At 46.9% G+C, this 11593-nt stretch overlaps 1 protein-coding gene across 1 annotated transcript; it reads left to right on the forward strand.

Moving 5' to 3' along the window:
* Window positions 1-3051: 3051 nt before the first annotated feature.
* Window positions 3052-9877, forward strand: LOC115075497 (putative nuclease HARBI1). The gene is made up of 2 exons (XM_029575923.1): window positions 3052-3107; window positions 9452-9877. The coding sequence occupies exons 1-2, from the start codon at window positions 3083-3085 to the stop codon at window positions 9787-9789; spliced, it is 363 nt and encodes a 120-aa protein (XP_029431783.1). The 5' UTR covers window positions 3052-3082; the 3' UTR covers window positions 9790-9877.
* The last annotated feature ends 1716 nt before the right edge of the window (window positions 9878-11593 follow it).

Below are 11593 nucleotides of genomic sequence, written 5' to 3' on the forward strand. Positions count from 1 at the left end.
TATTAAAACAAAACTGTAAATGTGTATTACATTGATTTAGCCAATCAAGGAACATGTAAAATTGCACATCAGTCCCGAGCCAAACTAAAAATATATTGTCGATAAACCGGAGCCATAAATGTATCAACTTAAACCAGTCAGAGGGATAAACATGTGTTTCTTCAAACTTGGCTACATAAAGGCACGCCAAACTCGGGGCCATGGTAGCCCCCATGGCCGTGCCCTTCACTTGCTGGAAGTATGTAGTTTCAAAATGGAAAAAGTTTTAGTCAGAGCCAATTCAGATAAGTTCAGCAAAAAAGAGGTAGGGACTCGCACAGGTTCTGGGCATAAATTCAGTTTCCTCAATGACCTGTAAAGCTTCACTCTGAGGAATGTTTGAGTATAGGGACACAATATCTAATGTAATCAGAAAACAAGAATCAGAGGGAAGACTTAGATCCTTCAAAATCGTAATGAGGTGTGAAGAGTCACTTACATAGGACTTGATGAGCGGTACAAAAGGTTTCAAAAATATATCCACAAATTGGGATAAAGGCTCCAGGAGTGACCCAATTCCCGACACTACTGGTCGACCGGGGGGATTTATTAAAGTTTTATGGATTTTGGGGAGAATGTAAAACACAGGAGTAACAGAGAATTCTACTATGTGATTTACTTCTGCACTCGTTCCGGTGGAACTGTCAATATTGAGTGCAGCTTCTGCTCTGTTTGTGATTTGGATCAGTATTATTGGACACATTTTCATGCACAATAATGTTTAGCCTTTATAAGAATATCTGGCTGTTTTGGAAACTTGCACTAACAGGGCCGGATTTTAAAAGCCCTGCCCGCGTAAATCCAGCTGGATTTGCGCGCGCAGGGCACTCGCGCACTGGCACGCCTATTTTGCATAGGCCGCCGGCGTGTGCATAGCCCCAGGACACGTGTAAGTACGCGCGCGTGCTATTTTTGAAAATGTACCCCACAGAGTTTAAGAAGAGTAGGGAAGAGGTTTGACTGCTCATTTCCCTTTTCAGTCATCTGGGAATTTGGATTCATGTACCAACTTTTCCATGAGCTTCTATCTTCAGCTTTAACTGACTGAAAGACCTCAGGCTTCCCTACCACTGCTCTTTGCCTAAAACTGAGCCAGATTCTACTGTGCACAAAGATAAACAGGAACCGGCAACTTCCTCTCCAGGGTCTGAACATAGCTTGCAGCTTCCTCTGAATACACTGAAGAAGAAAATTATCCCCCTCCTGTTCTGTAAGTATTAATAAAAGATCTTTAAGAAAAAGATTTCTGGAGCTTTCAAAACAAGATTGAACATGACACCTTCAAAATAAATGGCACCCAGCACGGTCTCTGAGCTACCGCTGCATACATGACTTATATCAGAAGGGAATAGTTCACAATAACTAAAACCTGAACATTTTTTAATTAATGTTCTGGGAAAAATTTTTTAGCAGAACCAACTGGAAATAGGAGACTGTAATCATTGGTCTAAAAGGAATAGAATTTTTGCAACAACTTTTGGAAGAATATTTTGGTCCCAGTAATCAGAACTGGAACCAATTCAGACTTTGTTTTCCAGATTGTATTTCCCCCAGGGAGAGAATCTGACCATTTACAAGGGGACATATAATGCAATACAATGTAAGATTTGCCATACTGGTCAAACCAAAGATCCATCAAGCCCAGTATCCAGTTTCTAACAGTGGCCAATCCAGGTCACAAGTACCTGGCAGGATCCCAAAACGTTGACAGATTCCATGCTGCTTATCCCAGCAATAAGCAATGGATTTCCCCAAGTCCACCTTAATAATGGTTTATGGATTTTTCTTCCAGGAACTAGTCTAAATATATTTTAAATCCAGCTACAATAATAGCTTTTACCATATCCTCTGGCAATGAATTCCAGAGTTTAATTATGTGTTGAATAAAAAATATTTCTCCTATTTGTCTTAAATGTATTATCTAGTAACTTCATTGTATGCCCCCTACTTAGTCTTTGTACTTTTTGAAAGCGTAAACAACCAATTCATGTTTACCCATTCCACTCCACTTGTTACTTTATAGACCTTTATCATATGTACCCTCAGCCGTCTTTTCTCCAAGCTGAAGGGCCCTAAATTAACTTTTCCTCATAGGGAAATTGTACAGTCCACTTTATCATTTTGGTCACCCTTCTCTGACCCTATTTTAATTCCACTATATCTGTTTTGAGATGCAGTGACCAGAACTGCACACAATACTCAAGGTGCAATCTCACCATGGAGCAATACAGAGACATTATGACATTCTATTTTCCTTTTCCTAATAATTCCTAGCATTCTATTTTCTTTCTTGGCAGCCACCACATACTGAGCAGAGAATTTTAACATATTATCCACGATGATGCCTAAATCCTTTTCTTGGATGGTAACACCCAATGTGGAACCATGCATTGTGTAGCTATAATTTGGGTTGCTCTTCCCTATATACATCACTTTACATTTGTCCACATTCATTTTTTTGTTTGTTTTTTTTTTGCCATTTGGATGCCCAGTTTCTCAATCTCACAAGGTCCTCCTGCAATTTCTCACAATCCTCTTGTGATTTAACAACTGAATAATTTAGTATCATCAGCAAATTTGATCACCTCACTTATTGTTCTCAAATCTAGGTCATTTATAAACATGTTCAAAAACAGTAGTCCCAGTATTGATCCCTGGGGTACTCCACTATTCACCTTTCTCCCCTTGAAAATTGACCATTAGCCCTACTCTCTGTTTTCTTTTAACTAGTTCTTAATCCACAACAGAACATTTTTAATTTCCTCAAGCATCTCTCTTTGTCAAACACTTTCTGAAAATTCAGATACACTATATCAACAGGTTCACCTTTATCCACGCGTTTATTCATGCCTTTAAAAAAATGTAGCAAATTGGTGAGGCAAGATTTCCCTTGGCTAAATCCATGTTGGCTTTGTTTTATTAAATTATGACTGTATTTTCAGTAATTATGTTCTTTATAATAATTTTTCCTAGCACTGACATCATGCTCATCAGTCTGTGGTTTCCTGGATCACTAGTGGAACCCTTTATAAAAACTGGGGTTATGTTGGCAACCCTCAAATCTTCAGGTACTTCAGCTGATTTTAATGATAGTTTACAGAATATTAATAGTAAGTATGCAAGTGATTTGCTACTATTTAGTTTGTCAATTTGATCTATTACATGTTCCAGGTTCACTGAGATTTGTTTCAGTTCCTGAAATCACCACCTTTAAATATCACTTCTGACATGGTATCTGCTTTACATCTTCCCCAGTAAAGACCAAAGCAAAGAATTAATTTAATCTCTCTGCTATGGCCTTGTCCTCCCTTAGTGCCCGTCGATCATCTAATAGGCCAACTGACTCCCTCGCAGACTTGTTGCTTCAAATGTGCCTACCAAAGTTTTTATTATGAGTCTTTCCTTCTTTTCAAATTCTGTCTTTGCCTTCCTTATCAATGCTTCACATCTGACTTGCTAGTGCTTATGATGTTTCCTGGTTTTTTCATTCGGATCCTTTTTCCATTTTGTTTAAAGATGTTCTTTTAGTTAGAATACCCTCTCCCAACTTACCTTTTAACCATGACGGAAACATTTGGCCTTCCTTCCACCTTTTTTTTTAAATTCATGTAATTGTTAGCATTTCATTGTCTGTTCATTCTGGCCAGGCAGACGGTATAACACCCCCACTGCAATTCTATTCTCCTTCCCACATAGAATTTCTATCCTTAAAGATTCTACAGTGCATCGGTTTGGTGCAGAACTTTTATCCTGTTTGATTCTGTAACCGCTTTAACATATTTATTTATTTAACACTTTTCTATACCGACCTTCATGAAAAAATTTCATATCAGATCGGTTTACATGTAACAAAGGGTATAACTTAAACAAGAACAATTCACTAGGGGGCGGATTTTCAGAGCCCTGCTCGCGTAAATCCGCCCAAAACCGGGCGGATTTACGCGAGCAGGGCCCTGCGCGCCGGGAAGCCTATTTTACATAGGCCTCCCGGCGCGCGCAGAGCCCCGGGACTCGCGTGAGTCCCGGGGTTCTCGGAGGGGGGCGTGTCGGGGGGCGGGGCCCGGTCGTCGCGGCGTTCCGGGGGCGTGTCGGCAGCGTTTTGGGGGCGGGCACGGGGGCGTGGCTACGGCCCGGGGGCGTGGCCGCGCCCTCCGTACCCGCCCCCAGGTCGCGGCCCGGCGCGCAGCAGGCCCGCTGGCGCGCGGGGATTTACGTCTCCCTCCGGGAGGCGTAAATCCCCCGACAAAGGTAAGTGGGGGGTGTAGACAGGGCCGGGTGGGTGGGTTAGGTAGGGGAAGGGAGGGTAAGGTGAGGGGAGGGCAAAGGAAAGTTCTCTCCGAGGCCGCTCCGATTTCGGAGCGGCCTTGGAGGGAACGGGGGGAGGCAGCGCGGCTCGGCGCGCGCAGGCTATACAAAATCGATAGCCTTGCGCGCGCCGATCCAGGATTTTAGTGGCAGCGCGGCTCGGCGCGCGCAGGCTATACAAAATCGATAGCCTTGCGCGCGCCGATCCAGGATTTTAGTGGATACGCGCGGCTCCGCGCGTATCTACTAAAATCCAGCGTACTTTTGCTTGAGTCTGATGCGCAAGCAAAAGTAGGCTGATCGCGCTTCTTTTAAAATCTACCCCTAGAAGCGGAAGTTACATATAACAAGGGTAGTTAACTTGGAGGCTAGGCTAGTCAGAGGTATAGGACAGTGTAACTGAAGAGAACTAGAAAAGGCAATGAAACAAAAGAAATGGCGGCTTAATTATAATGTCTAAACATAGCGGGGCGTTAGCCGGTAAAGCAGAGTCCTGTCCGGTTGACAATTAATGGCTTAGAAAGTTAGGGGAAGGCCTGGAGGAAGAGCCAGGTCTTAAGTAGAGAATGCTCGTTCTTTGGTGTATGATAGTCGCGTGGCTTTTGTTGGCATACCATATAGCGCCACCCCTCCAACAATTTGATCCATCCTATCATTGCTATATAATTTGTACCCTAATATCATAGTGACCAATTGATTATCCTCCTTCCACCAGGTCTCAGAAATGCAATTATATCTACCTCTTCATTCAGTGCTATACACTTTAACTCAGGGGCAGCTCAAGGCAATCAGCTGCCTGAGGCAAGGGATGAGATGTTAACCTCCTCCCCCCTCCCGCCCAGTGTAAATATTACACTGGGTCCCAGAATACCAATACACCACCTACCGGGGAAACAAAACAAACCCAATTGCTATAGATCCCTACACAGACACTACAAGCTAGCAGAATCTCTCATCTTTGTCACACACTCAAAGCAGAGACAGACCCTCACCAAATACAGAATAAAGGATCACAAATTAGACAAAACTAAAATGGAAACCCCAAGAAGCCACACTCTGGGGCAGATTTTCAAAGGGGTACGTGTGTAAGATATGTGCGTACCCCCCAAAAACCTGCCCCAAGTTCCCCCTGCGCGCGCCGAGCAAGCCCTCGGATGCGTGTAAGTCCCGGGGCTTTCCTGGGGGGGGGGGTGGTATCAGGGGCATGTCATTGCGGCGCGTCTTTCGGGGGGCTGGGCCGCGGGTGTGGTTTCCGGCCCGGGGGCATTTTGGGGGCGTGGCCGAGGTCCTCCGAAACAGCTCCCGGGCCGGGGAATTGTGCGCTGGCCGGCATAACTTTTAAAACAAAGGGGTTAGGGGGGTTTAGATAGGGCGGGGAGGGTGGGTTAGGTAGGGAAAAGGGAGGGGGAAGATGGCGGGGGGTAGAAGGAAAGTTCCCTCCGAGGGCCGCTCCAATTTTGGAAAGCAAATTTTGGAGCGGCCTCAGAGGGAACGGAGGCAGGCTGCGTGGCTCAGCATGCGCAGGCTGCCGATTTTGGGCAGCCTTGCGCGCACCGACCCCGGATTTTAAAGGATACGCGCAGCTACGCGCGTATCTATTAACATCCAGCGTACTTTTGTTTGCACCTGGTGCACGAACAAAAGTACGTGCGGGCTTACTTTTATAAAATCTACCCCACTGTGTTTAACAATGGAAAAACAGGGTCGGCGTGCGCAAGGGGGTGCACATTTGTGCAACTTGTGCGCGCCGAGCCCTGCGCGCACTGCCCGTTCCCTCCACCTTTCCCCCCCCTTCCCCTACCTAACCCACCCCCCCGGCCCTATCTAACCCCCCCTACCTCTGTCGCACAAGTTACGCGCGCCGGACTGGCTGCTGCGCGCCATGTTCCGGTCCGGGGGCTGGTCCGGAGTCCACAGCCACGCCCCCGGAACACCCCCGGGCCGAAACCACGCCCGAGGCACCACCCCCAGATGATGCGCCGACTGCGTCACGCCCCCCCCGACATGCCCCCGATGACACGCCGACCATGTCACGCCCCCGACACGCCCACCCCAAGAAAGCCCCGGGACTTACGCACGTCCCAGGGCTTTGCGTGCGCCGGAAGCCTATGCAATATAGGCTCAGCATGCGCAGGGACATTTTAATAGAGTTACGCGCGTACCTTATGCGCGTAACCCTTTTAAAATCCTGCCCTTAGCGTGCACCTGACAATGTATTTCTAAGTAGTCTGCAACAGCTGTTATGCATCAAGAGTGAACTTAAACAATTTTTAACTTACTTACCAAGCACTTACCAACAGTAAAAAAAAAAAAAAAAATCCTTATTAACATATATTAACTTATTTTATATTTATTGCAGTTTATAAATACACAAGTAGAATATCATGTAAAAAGGAAGCAAAGAATATATAACAGAAGCATCAGATCCAATCATTTAATAAAACACATATTCATGTATTCTTTCATGAACCCTCTCTCCAGAAAGGCAGAGATCATCATAACTTCAATAAAACATAAGAATGGGTGCAGAGCAGAATTAGGACGGTTCACATTACAAATGAACATGCAAAAAAAAAAAAAATATATATATATCTTTTTTTTTTTTTTATTCTGGTGTCATCTCAGTAAAACAAACTCCCTCCACTGCCAAATATTTTGTGAAGTAACACAAACAAATGCAAAAAAAAAAAGATATCTAGAACCTTGTCATACCATACAATCACAGCAATAATTCTCAGGACTCAAACAGCAGCAACCTTAACTAGGAAAATGCAGCAATACCAACCTTGGAACACTAATATACCAACTATTGGCCAAACAGAACAACCTGGACTGCTACAAATCTCTGCAGAGAAACCACATCTCAGTCACACACAGGCAGCACACAGATTAACCTTTATCTAATACAAAAATAAGGGATTACAAATTAGAAACAAACGTGTAGACAAAACCAAAATAGAAAGCCTAAAAAACTAAAATGAACGGTGGAACTTTACAGAAAGAGCAAAATACAAAAAATATAATAATTCACATTCCCAAAGATGGTATATCACAATTGCTAAAAGCTCAACATTTTTTTTTTACCTTTGTTATCTGATCTTATTTTTCCAATCAGTTGGTCCCGGTCTCTTTTTTCCAATTTCCCCTTGTTCTTCTATTTCCTTATCAGGGTCTCTCCTCTCTTTCTGATTCTTCACTCTTCTATCTTTCTTCTATTCCTCATTCCCCCCGAACACACTCTACCTCTCTCTTACAAGTTGTCTCATGCACACACACACAAGCTCTCACTCACAGATGTTCTCTTACACACACACAAGCTCTCACTCTATCATGCTCTCCCACACACGTAAGCTTACACTCTCACAAGTTCTTCCATTCACATAAGCAAGCTCTCACTCATATGCTCTCTTACACAGACAAGCTGTCACATGATCTCCTGCACATACACACAAGTTTACATGCTCTCCTACACACACATACAAGCTCTCACTTTCACATGCTTCCCATACACACACGCAAGCGCTCACTCACATGCTTTCCCATACACACATGCAAGCTCACTCTCTCAGGCTGTCCCACACACACATGCTTGTACTATCACATGTTCTCCCACATGTACACACAAGCTCTCCATGCTCTCCCCACCCACACACATACACACAAGCTCTCACACACATTTCCTGGCCCTCCGATGATCTCTGATTTAATTCACTGCAATCACACTTGGTTAGATTTCAAAGCCGTACGCGCGCGAAAACGGGCACTTACGTGCATAACGCCAGTGGTGCGCAGAATCCGAATTTTGCATAGGGGTATTTTGTGCGTAAATGGCCTTGCGCACACACATTACACAAATAAAAAGGGTGTGTCAGGGGCGTATTGGGAGCGTGCCTGGGCGGAGATCGAACATACGTGCGTAAAACGTATTTTATAAGGCGACACGCATAAATTCACCGGCGCGCGCTGCCTAGTTCACGCGCGTATATTTACTACTGCTTTTGTGTGCGCAAGGTACGAGTGAAGGGTCTGCGGCTGCTGTCTGACATCGCTAAAGTGCCAGACATCCGGCAGAAGGTGGAAAGAAGAGGCCGTGGGGGAGTAACCGGTGTAAACTGGGACAGTTGAAGCATTTCCCATAGCCAACGTTAATGTGCGTATAATGGTAGAAGAGAGAGCCTCAGGAGCATCTAAAGCCAGCCATTCCTTGGTTATTCCCTGTCTACACATGTTCACAGCAGCAATATGGCTCCTGCAATCCATACTGCTCAGAAGAGAAAAAGAGAAGAGGAGGAGGAGAAGACTGCTGAGACAGAGGTGGTACCCTTTACACAGAGTCTACAGGACTCACACCCAGTTTCTCGATCTGTCTGAGAAGGAAGTAATGAACCGTTACAGATTTAATAAGGAGACCATACTGTCCCTCTGACGAATGTTAGAGGGTGACCTGCAACCCCTCACGCAAAGGGGCCATGCCTTGCCTGTCCACATCAAGGTGACTACCTTCCTGGCATTTCTGGCTACCGGCACCTTCCAAACACCGCTTGGCCTGACGTCTGGAATCACTCAGGGTACCACCTCAAGGTGTCTGGAGCAGGCCCTGGCTGCCCTGCTGCGACACACACATGACTTTATCTCCTTCCCCCATCGGAAGGAGAGGAACAGCATGAAACCATGAGAGGACTTCTACCAATAGCACGCTTCCCCTCGGTCTTGGGAGCTATTGATTGCATCCACGTGGCCCTAAGGGCACCAGGAGGAGATGAGGCCATCTACCTCAATCGCAAGGGATTCCACTCACTAAACATGCAGGTGGTGTGCAACGCCAAGGGCCTCATCACCAATGTGGTGGCCCGCTTTCCTGGATCCACCCATGATGCCTACATTCTCACCCAATCCAGGATCTATGAAGAGTTCCAGCTGCAACACATCACTGGGGGCTGGCTCCTAGGTAGTACAGTAACCAACTGCACACATGAGCCCCCACCTATATTAGTAGATTCGCTATATGTAGGGTGCCACAGTAGGCATTTGGTTTGTAAGCCCTGTGAACTGTACCCCAGTGAAGCACAGACATAATATAACCTTCTGTTTTTCTCTTATGCTACAGGTGACAGAGGCTATCCACTGAAATCCTGGCTCATGATTCCCATGGCCAGCCCCAACACTGCAGCTGAGACTCGCTACAACAGGGCACACCGTAGGACCAGGGCTATCATAGAGAGAACATTTGGCATCCTGAAATCTCACTTCCGCTGTCTGGACAGATCCGGTGGATGCCTCTTGTACTCCCCCTCTAAGGTGTGTGAGATATTCCTAGCCTGCTGTATTCTACATAATCTGGCACTTAACAGACACATCCCTGTACCAGAGGAGGCCCCTGAAGAGAATGAGGGGATGAGGACATACAGCTGTCCATGGAGGAATTGGAGGAAATACATTGCTTGAGCCAAAGGCGGGCGATACAAGAAAGGAACACTCTCATAGAAAGCCATTTCCATAGGTGATAAATGTGCATTTATTAACAAGTGTGAAAAACGTGATAATTAAATAAAAGTAAAAAGGAACAACTGAAAACTTGTCACAGTTCACTTCCTCGGCCCGTCCTCCGTCCTATGACCATCAGGAAGCTTAGACTGGCCCACCCGGGCACTCCAGCGCACAGGGCATGGCTACAGGATGGAATAGCCAGGGGCAACAGCTGTTCTGGTGCTGGTGGTGGAAGCATCACAGGAGGTGCAGGCGGGGGTGGTGGTGCCATGCACGGATAGCCTGGAACAGGCTGATGCGCAGGTGGCGGTACCACACACGGGCGCCTCTGCACGGGCAGGTGGCATCCATGGGTATGGAGGCCCATAAGGTGGAGGGTAATGCATCCAGGGCCCCATGAAAGGCCATGGAGCCGCTGGTGGCTGCAGCTGCACGGGAGGCATCCGCTGCAGCATCTCCCTCCAAACCTCCGTCTGCTGCTCAGTAGCCCGGCAAAGGTCTTGGAGGACGCCTGAATCCCGTCACACCCCTCTCTGACAGTACGACGGAGGGAACTTGCTTCCTGCTGCACCACATCAGACAGGCCAGAGATGGCATCCAAGAGGCCCGCCCTGCTGTAACAGTCTCTCTGCCTGACTGGTATACGGTTCGGTTCTGGGCACTACTGTCCTGCTGCCGATCAGGTTGCATTTCAGCCAGTGGTCCTCCGGCTCCTCTCCCTGCCGCTGCTGCTCCTCCTCCGCAGGCTGTTCCATGTGTTCACGGGCTTCCCCTCCTCCTCTTCCGATGAGTCAGGGGACCACCTGCAGACGCCGGTACAGCCTTTGTGGTCGTCTAGGTGCAGGTCGGGTGTGCTCATCATCTGGCTCCCCTAAATTCAAAAGCATAATGGAAAGTAGCACACTGACAACTAGGGGTGTGATGTACTTCGCTCCATATGTAATACATGCTACAGTAGCAGCCCTGACTAATACTCCAGTGGTAGTCACATAGGACTTGGCATGACACCCCTGGGGGTATCATGGTGTGGCTTAGTGGGGGCCGTCAACCACACCATGTAGCACCTGCCCAAACCCCCTTCTGGACACAGAGGGGTTGTCAGTGTGCTGCATGAATGTTGTTAAGTTACCCAGGCTGAGTTAGAACAGAGGGCACTGTCGGAGGAACGCACGTTAACCCTCAACCTAATCGAGCCCCACTGTTTATGCTTCCAGGACACATGACCTGTGCAATATGCTATGGAAACCTGTGAAGTAGGCATGTCTGCTAGAGGAAGGGGGGAAGGGAAAACAATAGGGGAAGGGTAGGAAGGGGCTGAAGGGGGACATGGGGAATGGGGGGGGGGGAAGAGTGAGAGGCCCCTTTGCAATGTTGAACATCCAATACTGAGCAGGTACATTGGTCATATGCCTCACATCAGTTCCATAGAACTGCACCCTCCCATTGCTGACAATGTTGAAAGCCAGCATTGTGTGCCTGCTTACCCATGTGCACCAGCAGTCACTCGGACAGTCTAATTGCCCATAAGAAATAACATCCACAAAATATTGTAAGACAGTCTGTACACTATACTGCCTGCTGTATGACCACATATATACAGCATCACCATACACACCTACCAGAGCGTGCACACTGTCCTGCTAGTGTACTACCCAAAGTGGAGCTCTGCAATGCTCTGTGCTGGCTTGGTACATACATCTGTACAGCAGCCCTGGCTGGAATCCTGGATACTGAGTGCTGTACCTGAAATGGCCACAGTGTT

Source organism: Rhinatrema bivittatum, chromosome 13 (assembly GCF_901001135.1).
Source record: "Rhinatrema bivittatum chromosome 13, aRhiBiv1.1, whole genome shotgun sequence".
NCBI classification, from domain to species: Eukaryota; Metazoa; Chordata; class Amphibia; order Gymnophiona; family Rhinatrematidae; genus Rhinatrema; species Rhinatrema bivittatum.